The sequence below is a fragment of the Elephantulus edwardii genome, unplaced genomic scaffold (genome assembly GCF_000299155.1).
Source record: "Elephantulus edwardii isolate Elephantulus edwardi_28Jun2011 unplaced genomic scaffold, EleEdw1.0 scaffold00212, whole genome shotgun sequence".
Classification (NCBI taxonomy): Eukaryota; Metazoa; Chordata; class Mammalia; order Macroscelidea; family Macroscelididae; genus Elephantulus; species Elephantulus edwardii.
In genome coordinates, this window is record NW_006399962.1 from 2,520,015 (window position 1) to 2,535,704 (window position 15,690).

The 15,690-nt window shown below is 55.0% G+C and overlaps 2 protein-coding genes across 4 annotated transcripts; both read right to left on the minus strand.

The window, feature by feature from the left end:
* Window positions 1–398: 398 nt before the first annotated feature.
* SHMT2 (serine hydroxymethyltransferase 2 (mitochondrial)) lies at window positions 399–4,729 on the minus strand. Of its 3 annotated transcripts, none has more exons than XM_006897597.1 (11): window positions 4,666–4,729; window positions 3,537–3,734; window positions 2,803–3,083; window positions 2,459–2,540; window positions 2,175–2,297; window positions 1,920–2,059; window positions 1,414–1,579; window positions 1,166–1,265; window positions 919–1,074; window positions 719–826; window positions 399–618 (listed from the first exon to the last, which is right to left on the minus strand). In XM_006897597.1, the coding sequence occupies exons 1-11, from the start codon at window positions 4,696–4,698 to the stop codon at window positions 491–493; spliced, it is 1,515 nt and encodes a 504-aa protein (XP_006897659.1). In that variant the 5' UTR covers window positions 4,699–4,729; the 3' UTR covers window positions 399–490. The 3 variants fall into 3 exon arrangements, with proteins under 3 accessions (XP_006897659.1, XP_006897660.1, XP_006897661.1); XM_006897598.1 differs by having other exon boundaries at window positions 2,175–2,267; window positions 4,666–4,727; XM_006897599.1 differs by having other exon boundaries at window positions 491–618; window positions 2,803–2,897; window positions 4,666–4,698.
* A 2,558-nt stretch (window positions 4,730–7,287) lies between these two features.
* On the minus strand, window positions 7,288–15,670 carry NXPH4 (neurexophilin 4). Its single transcript, XM_006897600.1, has 2 exons — window positions 15,614–15,670; window positions 7,288–8,154 (listed from the first exon to the last, which is right to left on the minus strand). The coding sequence occupies exons 1-2, from the start codon at window positions 15,668–15,670 to the stop codon at window positions 7,288–7,290; spliced, it is 924 nt and encodes a 307-aa protein (XP_006897662.1).
* Between the last annotated feature and the right edge of the window lie 20 nt (window positions 15,671–15,690).

Consider the following 15,690-nt stretch of genomic DNA (forward strand, 5'->3'; position numbering starts at 1 on the left):
GGGGGTCCTTATGGTGGGATTGGTAGGAGGGAAGAACACACTGAGGGAGACAAATCACCACCTGGCCCAGGGGACCTTTCCCACAGTAACAGAAACTCAGGGAGGGTCAGCATTTTATTAGATAAAAACAGGAAGGAGAGTGCCTACCCATCACTTCCTCTGGCTCAAAAAAGTAACTTCCCCCACCCCAAGAATGAGCAGGGAGTCTCTAACACTGATATAATGGCAGAGTTAGGGCAGAAAGCCCCAAACATCCCTTCTAAGTCTTATTACAAAAGTCTTCTTAGGTATGAATTCTCAGAAGAGGACTATACTTGACTCTTCCCCTAAGTTCTTGGCTCTTCTGATGGGGGCTTCATCCCCCAGCAGAAATCAGGACTACGAAAAAAAGTTTTTTAAAAAAATTGAAAAGATGGGTGTTCTTCTCCATTGGCCCCGAAGGGAGGAGGCAAAGTTGCTTCCATTCTTCAGCCTCATATCCTTGATGCCTTCAGTGCTCATCAAAACCAGGCATGGGAAAGGCTCTGGCAAACTGCTCTACCCGCTGCCTGAGGTCAGCCAGCCGCTGCCTTGTTTCTGGATCGTTGAGCAGGAAGGATTTGAAATCCTGGAGCTTGGCTACAGAGGGGTAAGAAAAAGAGTAGTCAGACTCTAGGGAAGAAGAAATGGAGGCTGCAAGTTGGTCAGAGTAGCTGGCTCTGGGGTTGTGCTCACTTACCAGTCTTACTCTTCACCTCCAAGCCAATGTTGACACCTTCATCTATAAAGTCCACAACTCTCCGGAAGTCATCCTCACGGAACTGTCGGGAGGTCAAGGCTGGAGCCCCTGGCAGTGAGGCAGAAAAGGAAAATTAACAATGTCCTAGCTAGCTCCCTGGCCACCAGTGGGGCACTTCTCCCCTCAAGCCCCAGGCTCACCGAGTCGCAGGCCCCCAGGAGTGATGGCACTGCGGTCTCCAGGACAGGTGTTCTTGTTGGCTGTGATTGACACAAGCTCCAACACCCGCTCAGCCCGAGCTCCATCTAGGCCTTTGGGTCGAAGGTCTACGAGCACCAGGTGGTTGTCAGTGCCTCCTAACAGAGGTACAATAATTAGGGAACACTGAGTCATCAGTAAGTCTCTGCTCAAAACTAGAGAAACTCTCACCAATCTCCCCTGGCTCACCAGACACCAATGAGTAGCCTCGCTCGAGCAGGGCATCAGCCATGGCCCGAGCATTTTTCAGAACTTGCAAAGAGTACTCCCGGAACATGGGGGTGCAGGCCTGGGGATAGAACAGGAGCACCTGTGAGCAGGCCTGGACTCAACCCGCCAACCTCACCCCCCCATCCTAAATCCCTCTCTGCACCAGCCCCAACTTCAAGGTGCGGGGCCTAAATCTCCTAGGCCAACACACAAGAACAGATCCCAACCTGCTTTAGGGCCACAGCTACTGCAGCAATGGCATGGTTATGGGGGCCACCTTGCAGTGAGGGGAACACAGCAAAGTTGATTCGGTCCTCAAACGTGTAAGGGATCTCACGGCCAGACTTGGGATCCACAGCACGCACCCCTTTACGGTAGAAGATAAGTCCTGACCTGGGTAGGGAGGAGGTGAGTGATCAGAATCTGAGTAGGTCGGTCAAAGGGTAGAAAAGCAGCAGAAGCTGACTGCCCTGGGCCCCTGTGGGCCTTCTGAGTCCCTTAGTTTGGTTCTGTGTGCTGGATCCAGCGATGGGTGGACTTCAGCTTTCCAATCCCACCAAGATCCCTGCCAGGGAACGGCCATCATGGACCAAGTGAAATAGTTACAGGACTTGGTAGAGGAGAAGCCTTCCGGGCTGCAATCAGGAATGAATTTCTTTCAGATCCAGCCCATCAATGTCCCAAAAGAAGGGCATGAAGGCAGGGAAACAGGCCTGATCTCAGGGAGTCTGACCTGGCCCCTCGAAGGGTCTTGTGAGTAGTGGTGGTAACAACATCCGCATGCTTGAAAGGTGAGGGGATCACCTTGGCAGCCACCAGGCCGCTGATATGGGCCATGTCTGCCAGCAAGTGAGCTTTGACCTCATCACACACCTGGAGGGTGAAGGCACAGAGGCAGGCCTCAGTTTGGGGAGGGCCTAAACAGGCCTGCCCAAGGCTGCGACTCCTTCCAAATCTCCCTTCACCCTGGGGGAGTCCCACCACGAACCTCTCTCATTCGGGCGTAGTCAATGAGGCGAGCATAAGCACTGGTACCAGCAATAATGAGCCGTGGTCGGAAAAGGCGGGCAGTCAGTGCCAACTGGTCATAGTCAATGAGGCCAGTTTGGGGCTGGACAGATGGACAGACAGATACACTGCTAAAGCCATGAGTGGGAAGTGAACAAGTCACTCTCCCTGTTGACCCTGACAACTGCTCAGGACACCAGCTCTGCACCTTCCCCACAAAGAGGGTTCCCAGGGTCCCCTGTCTCTGCACTCAAGAGCACTCACATTCAGTTTATAGGGCATGGATTCAAAGAAGATGGATGTGGCTGAAATCCGCTTGACATCAGACATGTAACCATGGGTGAGACTAGGAAAGGGGAAGAAGGAATTTTCAGAGTGAAATAACTCCCAGACATAACCACCTCCTTCCCCCATCAAGTTCTAAAGCTCCTCAAGGCCTGGCACACTACTCCTCCCAACTGCTCTTCCCCATTCTGTGGTGGACACTGATATTATTAGGATCTGAGTTTCCACATCCACTTCGGGATAGGAGTGGCCTGTTCCAATGAATCCTCTTCAAGAGCCATACTATCTATAGCTATCAAGCCTATCATCGCAAACATACTTACTGGCCCCCATCAGGCAGGTCCAGCCCCATGATTCGGTCATGGGGCTGCAAAAGGGCTGTATAGGCAGCTAGATTGGCTGGGGACCCTGAGTAGGGCTGGACATTGACTCCCCATTGTGCAGGATCCAGGTCAAAGGCTTCCAAGGCTCGGCGCTGGCACAGCAGCTCTATCTCATCCACTACTTCTGCTCCCCCATAATATCTCTTGCCAGGGTAACCCTCCGAGTACTTGTTGTTCAGACAGGACCCCAGGGCCTCCAGCGCAGCTCGGCTGCAGAAGTTCTGTGGGGGGGGTGGTGGTGGCAATGTCAACCTTCTTGTTCAGAAGGTATGGTGCCCCTTCCCTTAAACCTTTTCCCTGCAACAGTCCCCAGATGCATGGAGAGGTTCCACAACAGTGTTTTCTGCCAGGCCTGGGATAGGGTCAGAGCCAGTGTACTCAGAAACCCAGCTGCCATCATGGCTGTCCTAGTAAGCCATAAGCCATTTGAACCTATGCTTCTTTGACCTCCTTTCCTCTTAAGGAGGGCAAAGATCAAAACAGACGTGAAGGCTCTAGAAGGTCCACAATGTCCCCAGATATAATCTGAACTGGGTGTTCCTTTGCTTAAGGGGACAGTACAGAAAAGACTTAAGGCCTTGAATCTCAAAGGGAGATCTGGGGAAACATCAGGAAGATGACACAGTACCTCCCCTGCTTAGGGTGGCCCACCCCTGCCATGTCCCAGGTCTCACCTCTGAGGCAATGAGCTCCAGGCCACGACACTGCCTAGCCTTCTCCTTCTGTAGCAGCTCCCACATCTCAGGATCACTATCTGACAGGCTCTCCTGTCCTGTCCAGCTGCTGGCTGCTTCTCCAGTCTGAGTCTGGGCTGTCTTGCTGTGCTGGCCTCGTCTGGCCATCTTGACCAACTGACCACATCTCTGCAGAGGCTGGAGGCAGAAAAAGTCAGGAGCAAATAAAATCGGTCCTGACAAATCATCTCCAAACCACGCCTACTGACTGGCCTCTCTGCTCCAAACTATGGCCAGCTGTCCAGTCAGCCTGCTCCAAGTCTCACTACCCCCACCTCCACCTTCACAGTTCTGGAGCCAAGGAGATCAATGTCCAGGGGGTGGTTCCCATTCGGTCCATTTATTTAATCTCAGGAACCCCCCTCCCTCTCCATGCCCCCACACTGAAAAGCCTTAGGACAAAGACGAATATGCTGCTGGAACTCAAAAGAAAGCCACTAAGTTTCCAGAATAAAAGGTGGCAGGTCCTCCAAAAACCGATATCCCGGATAGGTGGGAAGATGCAGAGTTGGCAGGGCTAAAGCCCAAAAGCTGAGGCAGTTTCCAGAGCAATGGAGGTGGGAGAAAAGTCCTTTCTTTAGCAGTAACCGCGGAAAAGTGGGGGAAGGGAAGGGTGGCCACTGGAAGCAAAACCCCAACATCCTGTCTTCTGCCCCGCACCCAGCCTGTCCCTCCAGGCCCACGCGGGTCGCCTGATGCAAACACCGGGACCAGGTTACATCATCTGCACGGCTCAAAAAAAGATTCAGCTCTGGGGTCTGGGTCAGAAACTCTTCTCACTCATCCCAGGGTTCAGCGGACATCAGGCGCGATCCTCTCCACTAATGCCACGTGTAATAGGAGTCAGGAGACTAAGGCGTCTGGTCGCAGGAATGCGGAAGGGACCCCAGTTCACCCAGTGCGTGCCTAGAGGTCTCAAGGATTCCCCAGTTTCTCTTCGGCTCCCCGTTAACTCGGAACACGTGCATGGCCGACCAGGGGGAGCCCCTGAATTTGTGAAAAGGAACTGGGGAAAGAAGGGAACTTCTTTTACACTTGTTACCCAGTCTCCAGAGCCCTGGAGTCTTACCCGGGCCGCCGAGAAGAAAGTGAAGGGCATCATCGCAGCCCCAAGTCGCCGGAGGTGCAGGACTAACTCTTAAATTGAGCAGAAGAGTTGGCCGGGCGACCGATACAAGAGCGCATGCGCAAGAGCCACAGCGCCAACAGGAAGAACCTAGCGTGCGTGGTGTGGCCTTTTGGGAATTGTAGTTCTTTCCCGCTTCTTCCGCCTCGCTCCCAGTGGGCTGACTCTGGTCGGTAACCCTATCTTAAAAGAAGATAGCTTTTGTGAACCCACTTCGCTGTTTTTTGAAGCCTTATAAGTTTCCTTCCTGTCAGTTTCCAAGCTTTTTTCCAAATCTTTTTAGATTTCTTAGATGTCTAGTGAATACCTATCAAAAGACTCCCAGACATGATGGTTACGGGATACAGGAAAATGGTATGGGAACAGCAAGAGAACTGAGTTTAAATTCTCAGCAACTAGCAAACTGGACTAACCCACAAAACTGAAGTAACCAGCAAATCGGGGCCTCAGTAACCCATCGGGGTCTCAATTTTCTCACTTGGAAAGCGATTCTTGGGTTTCTGAGTTTTTGTAAAGGAACAGGCTTTGTGAATTGTCTTCCCCCTCTTCCTTGGCTTCGCAAACTTCATTATCTCTATAGTCATCTCACTTCTTCCTTGGACATCCCTGATCAGAGTGAGATGCCTGTTTTGCACTTGTTACAATTTGTTACCTTAACCAAACAGGCTAATTTGCCAGTTTCAATTATTCTCGCCTACCTCTCAAACCAGGCCTCAGAAGACTCCCATACCTCTAACTTCCTTCCCTCTGATCCTATCCCTTAGGCTCTCCGAGTCTCTGCAGCGATGACCCGGTGCTGGGAGAATATTAGGTTCTTCGCCATCCAATCCCTGATCCAGAACTACTTCCCACCAATACCCGTCTTTCAGTTCATGATGCACTAATTAATTTATATATCCACCTCTCCATTAAGTATCTATTTTCTGCTTTCGCGACTTTTCACTCTCAAGAATGTGTAGGTCAGACCTACCTCTGACTCAGTTTCCCACTACAGTCAATGTGCCATTCATTCCCTCGATAGCAGGGCATTCTCCGAGTCGGTACCTTGACCCTGGACTCGAGGCAGAGGAAGACGAGGAGTTGCTCTGTGCCTCAGCTTGTCCGAACCCCCCCCTCCCTCCGCCCCAGCCAGGGGTCCCGAGGGGAGGGGGGCGGCTGAGCTTGAGAACTGCTAATGAAGCCGCAGCCAATTAACGCCCAGGCCAGGGCTGGGGGCGGATAAAATTAGCAGCAGCGGCTGTTGGAGAGAGCTGGAGGCGGAGGTGGGGAGGGTGGGAAGGTGGGCAGCTGGCTGAAGGGGGCTGCTTTTGCCAGCAGCAAGCACTGGCGACACGGCCCTGCCTCCCAAACCAGCGCTCGTCCCTTCCCCCACCCCTTCATCCCAAACCTCCCTCCTTCTCTCCCTCATCTGTCTGCAAACTCAGCGCCCACGAAATTAGGAAGGAAAAAGAAGATCGATGACTCCAGATGCCGCAAACACCGTTCCCCCTCCCCCTTCTACCTGCCGCCTCCCGCCGGCCCCACGGAGCTTAGCAGGTTGTCAGCGCTCTGCCTACGCTGTCCCTCCATTTCTATCTCATTCAAGGCCTTAATCCTTCTTCTCTAGACTGAGTTCCACCGTCAGCAGTCAGTCCCTCCTCAGGTGTAATCCTCTATCTGCTCCACCTTCACTTCTAACATCTCTGGGAGGAGAATCACCCTCCCCCCTCAGGCAAAGATCCTACTCCCAAGGCCCATGAGACTAGTTCTGATCCAGTCTTAGATGGTTTCCAAGATCATAACTATGCCACTCTTTGCCTCAGTTTCCACAGTAACACCCAGGGAGGTGGTCCTGACTAGACAGGTGGTTCTGGCCAGATAAGTCTTCTAGACAGAAGCCCACACACACCCATGCCCTACAAAGGTCTCACACAGATGCATATTGGATTTCACTTTATTTTAGTCCCTTTCTCGTCTTTTTGGCGTAGAAAAACTATCACCGAGAGGAAGCAGCTAGAGACAGGTGGAGCTCGACTTGGAGGACCAGACAGAGGAGGGCAAAGGGTCAGGCCTATAGCCGGGCAGGCAAAAGGAGATCGGTGCAGGCCAGGGGTTTATGAGCGGCCAGTCTTTACAGGGAGTCAGGGTGAAAAGGAAGGACAAGAATCTGAAGGTAAGAAGTCAGGGTAGAAGGGGGCCAGGCCAGGCGTTTTAAAGCTGCGGGTTAAGGAGCGCCCGGCCCAGCGCCAGGGGACCCAAAGGGAATCCAGTGTAGACTAACGGGAACTGGGAACGCGTCCAAGTCCTGCCTACTCTGGAGCTGCGTTCTTGCCCCTTTACTGTGGGTAATACCTGAGGGAGTTATCCTCGTAAGCACCCCCATAAGAAAAAGGGGACCTAGGCCGGCTGATGGTCCCTAGGAGGACAATTTCCCTCCACCACTCCAGTGAATAGGGTAGACATAGCCACAGGAGTTGTGGGGGGACAAGGGAGCAAAGAGGAGGGGATGCACCTGGGGAGGCTAGAATAGGATTTGGCGGGAAGCTCAGGACCAAGGAGTCGGGGTTGGGATGAGGGAGGGGCGAGCTAGCCAAAGTAGGGATGCTCGCTCTGGAAGTTGTAGTCTGGGCACACCTTCTGCACCAGTTTGTAGTCAAAGCTGAGGAAAGAGACGAAGATGCAGATGACTTTGAAGGGCTTGGCACAGAGCCAAGCGGCCTGACTCTGCGTGTGCTCCGTGAAGCACACCTGCGAGGGGTCGTACAGGCACGGGCGGTGCTTGCGCGCGCGGTTTGTCTTCTCATATTCCACGTGACAATTGAAAGCGCGTGACTCTTTGGCCCCAGGAACTCCCAGCGCTCCCCCGAGTGGACCCGCCAGCGCGCTCCCGAGGGTGCCCCCTAGCCCTGGCCCTGCCGCCGCCGCCATCCCCAGCGGGGGTCTCAACCCCGGGAGCACTCCCTCCAGGGCCAGCGTGGACTGCAGAGGGTGGGGGGCGGGTCCCGGCAGCCAGACGCCCCCGAACTCGACGCGCTTGGAGGGAGGCACGATGCTGACGCTCAGGTTGCCCAGGCTGGAAGAGTTGTGGCGGAAGTATACGCTGAAGGTACCGTTAACATGGTCCACTATCTTGCCAGTCACCAGCAACGAGAACTTGAGGGTGTGCACCCGGAAGTAGAAGTCTCCCCAACCGAAGATTTTCTTGGCACGGGCCGCTTTAATGGACGGCTTCCGCTTGGTGCGCTGCACCGGCAGAGCCCCGGCTACCCCGGCCCCGGCCAGCGCCCCCGTGTGGTTAGCTGGCCAGGCCCAACTCCAGGCGCGGCCAGTGCCAAGGCCATCCGGAGAGCTTGGTGCGGGGAGCTGCTGGCCAGGGGCGCCCCCTCCGGCCGCAGAGGGGCGCAGCTCCAGGTACTGAGGCCTCTGGGACTGTGGCATCTGAGCACTGACAGCCTGTGGAGGAAAAAAGGGAGACGCTGAGTTTGTCCCTGGTTATCCCACCAACGCTCTACTTAACTACTAACAGCCCCGGTCACACCTGCTGAGACCAAAGGAAATCGAATCGTGGTTTGCAGCGGGCGAGTGCATTGGACTTTAGCCCTTTCAAGCTGTGCGGTATTGGCCAAGTTACTTCATTACCGAGGCCTCAGTTTCCACATTTGTGAAATGACGCTAAGAATCCTTGTAGCCTCAATGCAAAACAAACAAACAAACAAAAAACCCACAACAAACCAAACAACCAGTGTGAGTGTGAGAATGGAGCAGCGCTCTGGACCCCCTGGCCTGGCCCTTGCCCAGTTCGAATTAAAGGCCCTGGGAGAAACTAAACTTGAGCAAGCTAAGGCAGCGCTGCTGTCACTGGCTACCATCAAGAATGAGGCACAGGAGTGCTCCCAGCATTTCTGCCGAGATTACAGTCTCCAACTCGGCCTTGCCCCTACTCTCCTTGGAAGGAAGGGGCGCCGGAAACTGGCTGAGTCTGGGCGCCACGGGGATTCCAGGGATATCCCGCTCCTCCCCTCCAGTTCTGTAGTGGTGGTACCGGCCTAGTGGCCCTTCCCTGGGCTCAGAAGGGGCCCCGGAGGAGCCACCCCCTGCCCGCCCCTACCCTTTTCCACGCGTCTCAGGTGGCAGCAGATCCGGAGACAGCGCGGACACGAGTACAAGATGGATCGAGAGGCGGGAGCGGCCGGGCCAGGCCCGGGCCATCAATTATCTGGGGTGGTGGTGGGGGTGTGTGTGTGGCCAGGAATGTAGGAGAGGAGAGCTGGAGGAAGAAATATGGAGATGCCGTTCCAGCGAGGGGAGCGGGAGGGAGAGGAGCCCTGTGCGTCAGAGCGTTGTCAGTCAGCTTCTGCAAGTCGACGCCTCTGCTAGCTGGGGTGCTGCTTGGTGTGGCCCTGACTGCGTGTGGGTCCACGCATATGTGTGAGGGAGGAGGGCTGTGTGTGTACCTGCAGTGACTATGTGTATCTACCTGAAGTGGCTGTGTGTATGTGTCTGCTGCCTGGAGGGTCTATGCATGTGCATATCAGTCTCATTGGTGTCTGTATGCCTGTATCAACCTTGGGAGGCGTGTGCGCGCACGCCTGTGTCTGGGTGCACAAGTGCTTACGATACAGGTTTTGTGTGTGTGTGTCTGCCTGTGGTGGCTGTAAGTCAGTTTTGACAGCCTGCAGTGGCTATGTATACGTCTGTGTGTTGTCTAGGTGAGGCTGTGTATGTCAATTTATGGTAGTTGTGTGTGACTGGTTTACCTGTATGTCTTTTTTTTTTTTTTTTTTGCCTGTATGTCTTCTTGAGGGTAGCTGCTGCGTATGTTACTTTACCTGTGTGAGCTCTTTTCCCTGTCCATGTGTCAGGCTCTTTCTAACAAATACGACCTTACTTGTTCCCACTAAAAGGTGAATGTGAGTTGTACATAAATGGTCCCTAAGGGGTGTCTCCCACTGGCCTGAAGGCTAAGGTAAGAAGGCCTGGCTACAATGGGTGCCCCCTCTGTTGCCACACACTAGTGTGTACACACCGTGTATCCACAGGGGACAGGAACGGCAGAGCCAAGCTGCAGGGCTAGAATCTCCACCGCCTGGTTCCCATCCCTGCAGCGCTGCGATCCCAGGTTATTAATGCCGCCACCACCCGCTCATCATACATATTTATCGCCCCCCTCATTCCTCCTCCCATCCATCCCTCCTCCCAGCCCAGGTGAGGGTGGGGGCGGGGCCGCATGAGTGATAGACTCTGACAGACAGGTCAGGCTGACAGCTAACGCCTGGAGGGTGGATCTGAGAGAGGGTAGGGGAAGGGGTCCTAGGTCACTGGGGAAAGGGCCAGAGACCTCGCAGGAGCAGGAGTGAAGCCCCGACTGAGGTGGGCAGTGGAAGACAGACCCTGAGCCCAGGGGAAGGTGGAGGAGGCTTTGAAGGAAAGCTGAAGGATGAGGGGATTGTTTGAACGCTCACTCCTAATCTTGTTGCCCCTTTGAGCCTGAGCATTGCTCTTTACTGGGGGAGCCCAGCAGGCCTCTGCATGCTTCTTTGATCCCAAATGCCTCCAAGTCCCCCTTCAGCACATTGTGGACACCGTATTTTCTGCATCCAGCTCAGGACTTCCTGGGGGGAATCTTGATTTAGCCCAGCAGCTTCTGGGAGGTAGGGGCTGGGGAAGGGACAGCATTTGGCAAGGGTGTGTCTTCCCCTCTGATCCCAGACAAATTGTTGTCTCTGCTTCTCTGATCCCAGCAAACCCCCTTGCTTTGGGCACAAGTACCACCCACCTTCTGTAGGAGATGGCTAAGAGGAAAGAGTTGGGAGGGGTGGCCAAAGCGACCTTGGGGGAAGTTCAGACAGGGAGGGGTAAGAGTCTGTGAGGAAACGAGCCGAGAAATGGGAACATGGAATAAAATAAAATAAAATCCTCCCTCTGGCTTCCTCGCTCGCACGCTCTCTCTCCCTCTCTCACCCTCGCCTTTCACTGTTTCTCTAGCTCCCTCTCCCCCTGACTCTTCTCTTGGTCTCTATTTGTCTCATGGTCTCTTCTTCACTCTGCCTCCCTCTGTTGCTAATTTTCTCCTTCTGGGATTCAGTGTTTCCTCCCTGTTTCTTTCTTTCTACTTGTGGTTCCTTCTCTCTGTCCTTCAGGTTGTCTGTTTTCAGCCTTGTGTGGGGGTGACAGGGAGGGGACAGAAAGGTGGTAAGGGAGCCCTTCATTCCCCAGAGTCCATAGTGCTATCCCTCCCCTCAGCTGTGTGGAAAGAGGGTGTTGTCCGAGGGAGGCAGGGTCCCCTGGATCTAGACTGGTTTAATTAAGCTAATTGGGCGCGGTGACATTTGCAGAGGGGAGAGGCTAGTTTGGCTGTCAGCGCTGGGGGTGGAGGTGCGCAGTGCTGAGAGGGGGGCTCAGCCAGGCTCCTTCAGGCCCAGGCAGGGAGGGAGTCTTGCCAGGAGTGCTTTGCCCTGGAGGCAGCCCAGCCCACGCACTAGAGGGGAGTTGAGGCCGCCTCTTGCTGCTAAACAAACTCTACTGGGGATGGAGGGATATGCTTGGGATGGGACCGCTAGGAATAGGGGAGGAACAGTCTGTCAGCCCCCCAGCCGCATTGCAGGGTGCACCTCCCTGGGGCCCCAAGACTGGTTGACTGCTTCTCTCCTGCCGCCTGGGTCAGGAAGAGCCGCTCAGGCTTCCACCAGGGGGAGAGGATGGCACCCTATTTGGGGGAAAATAACTGGTCACCATTCTTTGATCCAGAGTTGGGGTTGGGGGAGAGGAGCACGCTGAGCCCTAGCACTTAGGAAGAGGCAAGGGCACTGCAGAGAGGTGGTGGAGAAGTCTGGAGCAGGCTGAACCAGGGACAGAGGTGGGGGTGAGAACAGAGGTAGGGTGGACAGGACAGACTGAGGTGAGGACTGGGGCAGAGACAGAGAATGAGGAATGGAGACTGAGCAGGCACCGAAATAGGGAAGAGATGAGGATGAAGCAAGGACAGGCTTGGGTGGGCAAGGATGAGTAGATGAGGGATGATAGGCAGGCACAGGGCAGAGGTGAAGATGCGGGTGAAGCAGGAACCAGAAAAGGAAGATGGGAGACAGGACAGACACTAAAACAGGGGTGAGGAGCACAAGGAGGGGGGTGTGGGCTAGGCAGTGAGACAGGCAGGAATGAGGATGGAGAGGCTGGGAGATGAGGATGGGGCAGGAAGTGACAGGCATAGAAATGGGAGGTGGGAAGTAGTGATGGGGAGACATGGGGATGCACCTGGCTGGCAGATCAGGGGCCTGGGGAGTTGGATAGGAAATGGGGGGCAGGGAAGGAGACGGGAGAAAGAGACAGAAGCTGAGGACAGGAATGGGAGACAAGTCAGTGGAAAAGACAGAAGACCTGGCAGGATCAGGTTATGGGAGGGGGCCAGACAAGTGGAGGCAGAGGTCAGCTTTTACTACAACCAGAGGTGGTGGGGGACCCCGGGTGGGATGACTCTGCCCTTGGGCCAGAGCCTCCTTCTCTCAGCCCCGCCTGCCCGCCAGCTCTCGGCCTGCAGCGCAAGGCTCACCGTTATCTGAATTTTGATTTTATTTTATTTTATTTCCCTGCTTCCTAGAGCTGGCGCGGTCCCCCCGGGAACGGCCACCCCCCGTCCCCCCCCCCACTTTATTATTGCAATAAATGTGCCTATAAAGGCGCCGGCTCGGGGCGCGGTGGGGGGGAGGGGGCCGCGGAGCCGGGATGTAATTTCCCGAAGCTGGAGCCGAGGGGGAGTGGGCGGGGAGGTGGAGGAGGGGCAGGCGGGGGAAAGGGGTAGACTCGCCAATTTCCAGCGCTCCAGGCAGCGCTCCCAGCCTTCTTCCCCGTCCTGAAGATTGCCCTGCCCCAAGCCCCGCCACGGTCCCCAGTGTCCAGCAATGCTCAAGTCCTGAGACCCTTCCCCATGACCTTGTACCCTCTCCCTCCGTTACCTTGCTACCTCTTGGTTACCCGCGTACCCTCAAGGATCTGCCCACCTTTCACTGGCAATGTCCTAAGTTCCCCTTCTCCTTTCTGACCCCTAAAACCTGCCCCCTTCCCTTGTTTCTTTTCACTATTATCTTCCTTCTTCCCAAGTACCTGGTCTTTGCTCCCATTGACCTCTATTTACCTGGCTTTTGTCCCCCAAATCCCAGCCACCCTGTCTTAGATCTCCAGCCCCTTTCCTACTTTCCTCACTTAAACCATCAGCTTTTAGATTTTCATTTCTGAAGAATGCCCCTGCCAGTCAGAACTGAGGTTTCCTTGCCTTGTAGGTTCTGGCTCAAGAGAGTTTACAGCGCTCCCCTCCCCTGCTCCTCAGGCCCAGCTGCGGCCCCTGATTACCCCCAAATCCCCTCCAGAGGCTTGGGCCCTAGCCCAGGCTGCACGTGCCTAAGTGGCTGAACCAGAGATTAGCTGGGGGGCCAGCCAAAGGGGGGGCTACTAGGGGGGGCCTACTAGGGCGGAGGACAAGGGACTGGGGCCTGTGGGCTTTGGAGGCCAGTTAGTTACAGGTCTAATTCTTCCCTGAGGGGGGGATAGGCTAGATGGGCTCACAAGGCCCTACCTTTGCCCTCCCCCAGCTAATTAGTAATTAGTGATTGGTGATTAGTGACTATTGATCACCTGCCGCTTTTCCCAGAAGGCAGCTGCTTTAGCAAGGGGTTGGGGAGACAAGGAGAGGAGGAATCAGCCTATAGCTGGAACATCCTGGAGAATTCCTGGTGGAGAGGCCAGACCTCTGGGGCTAAGGAAGCCTAGGGTCCGAGGCCCAGAGAGGAGGGGAGTCAGGAGAAAAGGAAGGAGAGAGAGATCCAGGAGGTGGACAGAGGAGGATGGAAGAGGGCAGGGTCACAAGTGTTTGAGAATGTTCCAAAAGAGCTGTCCTATAAAGGGACCCTCCACTACAGCCTCACTTTTTACTCATTCCCACCCCTGGCACTGAGACACCTCTCACTGGGCACAGACAAACATAAAAACATGTCTTGAGCCTGGCAGTGCCTTGCCCACACTCAAATGTAACCCAAAATCACAATCACATAGACACACACAAACCCCAGAGACTCATATCCTGAGAAACAACACATGAGCCCTAGCCCAAGGATACACCCTTGTGCACCCACCACATTCACAGTGTAAGTAAGTATACACAGATGGGTACTCAGACATACAGACACTTCTCTCCCCTTTCCACAGTTGTGTGTATTCACACATCCACAGTGTGTACATACAGAGATACACAGATGCTCACAAGCTGGACCAAACGCAGCTCATGCTTCTCTACCGACTCGAGCACAGGCCCCACAGCTGCAGCTCTCTCATGTACAGTCAGATAGATCCTCATCCCTCATCGCTCACATCCTCATGCTGACTCTCCCTCAAGTCTCCACCAGATGTTTCATTCCCCTTCAGGGGGCAAAGGAAATTAAACCAGATCTGTCCACAGGGAAGTTTATTTGATGGGGATTGTAGAGAGGAGAGTGGGGAGATGGTGCAAGGGAGGGGAGGGGTGGGTGAGGCTCATCTCTATCTCCTCTGACCCCAGGCCTACACACTTGGGTGGTTTGTGGGGCACAGTCAACTCCCCTGCAGTCATCCAAGGGCAGAGCTGGACAGCAAGTGCAAAAGAAGCTTCTGCCAGCAGAAGCGTTTTCATGAAGGGGTCTCTGCTGCCCACCTTCCAGGCCCTCAAGGTCACCAGGCGGTCTGGAAGCATCAAGGAGCTCTATCAGTGGACTCACCAAGGCAGCCCTTACCTGCTGGCATGCTGGGTGTGATTTGGCTCAACAAATGTTGTCTAAGTGCTAAGAGGACTATATCTCTTAAGATCCTGTAGGAGCTAGAGACTGGGGTTTAGGGAACCATCTGCTTGCTTTAAAACTGAGTGGGTCAGAGTTGGAGGCCAAAGAGAAAAGGTGTGGGCAGGTGAGGAAGGGGCCAGGACTTAGCTTCCCACTGTGGGGCACACAGATTGCAAATGAAGGACATAGGTACTTGTACACTAGTCCATACAGAGCAGACACCACCACACTATATCAGATCATATCACCCTGGCCCCAGCGTTAGGCACTCCAGCCTGGCTTGGTCGGACACATGCACACAGGTGCACTTCCAGTCCACACTCCACACCAGCATACACACGCATACCAGGTAAAACGTCTGGATAAAACAGCGGAAGGATGGAGGCGGCCAGTCAATTTGGTCTCCTCATCCTCAGGCTCCTTGTCTGTAGCCTTAGAAAAAGAGGCAGCAGAGGGGGTCAGGGGCAAGGCGGTGACAGAGACTCCCCTCCAGGTAGCTCCCCCCCCTCCTGTGTTAGCCGGGTGCGAGAGGGGGTGTGTCTGTGAGGCTGTGCAGGGGTAATGGTGTCTCCGCGGGAAATGTGATGGGAGACTGTAGCCAAGTTCAGCCGTGTCTGTGTGAGTCCGTGTGTGCGCGTGTGCTCAGGACACCGTGCCCACCTGGCATTGTGATATGTGTAGAGAAGAGAAAATAGGAAGGCCAAGGAGGTGGTGAGTGGGAGGAAGAGGGACAGACAGACAGCGAGCAAGGCAAGCGAGGTTGGCGCGGAACCACGGCAAGGCTGACACCCTGCTGGCTTGTCTGTCTGTCTCGCACTCCCGCTCCGTCTGGCGCACTCGCGGGCCAGGCTTCGTCCCCTCCCCCGCCCCCGCCTGGAGCCAGATCCCCGCCGGGGCTCTTCCCAGAGCCCCCTACCTCCAACCCTCAGCCAACTTGCGCTGGTAGAGCGCCAGTCCTGAATCGGGGATCTGTCTGTCCGCGAACCCTGTGCGGCGCAAAGTTGGGACCGACCGAGCTGGGGGCGGGGCGGACGCAAGGAGCCCCCAACACTCCTGGACCTGCTTGTCCCAGGACCCCCAGGTTCGCGTTGCAGCCCCGCCACCCTTACCTTCCGCAGGAGCCACGGGCCAAAGAGCAGGAGAAGCCATTCCAGCAGCAACCGCATCTTCCCGGGCGGCCGAGCGG

Bases quoted from the DNA above. Each gene is read 5' to 3' on its own strand.
- SHMT2 (XM_006897597.1), bottom strand. From the start codon at position 4,698: ATGATGCCCTTCACTTTCTTCTCGGCGGCCCGG. The intron at 3,084-3,536 runs GTGAGACCTGGG...CCCCCCCCACAG, and splicing joins TGGAGCTCATTGCCTCAGAG to AACTTCTGCAGCCGAGCTGC. The intron at 1,580-1,919 runs GTCAGACTCCCT...CTCCCTACCCAG, and splicing joins AAGACCCTTCGAGGGGCCAG to GTCAGGACTTATCTTCTACC.
- NXPH4 (XM_006897600.1), bottom strand. From the start codon at position 15,670: ATGCGGTTGCTGCTGGAATGGCTTCTCCTGCTCTTTGGCCCGTGGCTC. The intron at 8,155-15,613 runs GTAAGGGTGGCG...TTTCCTCCACAG, and splicing joins GCCCGTGGCTCCTGCGGAAG to GCTGTCAGTGCTCAGATGCC.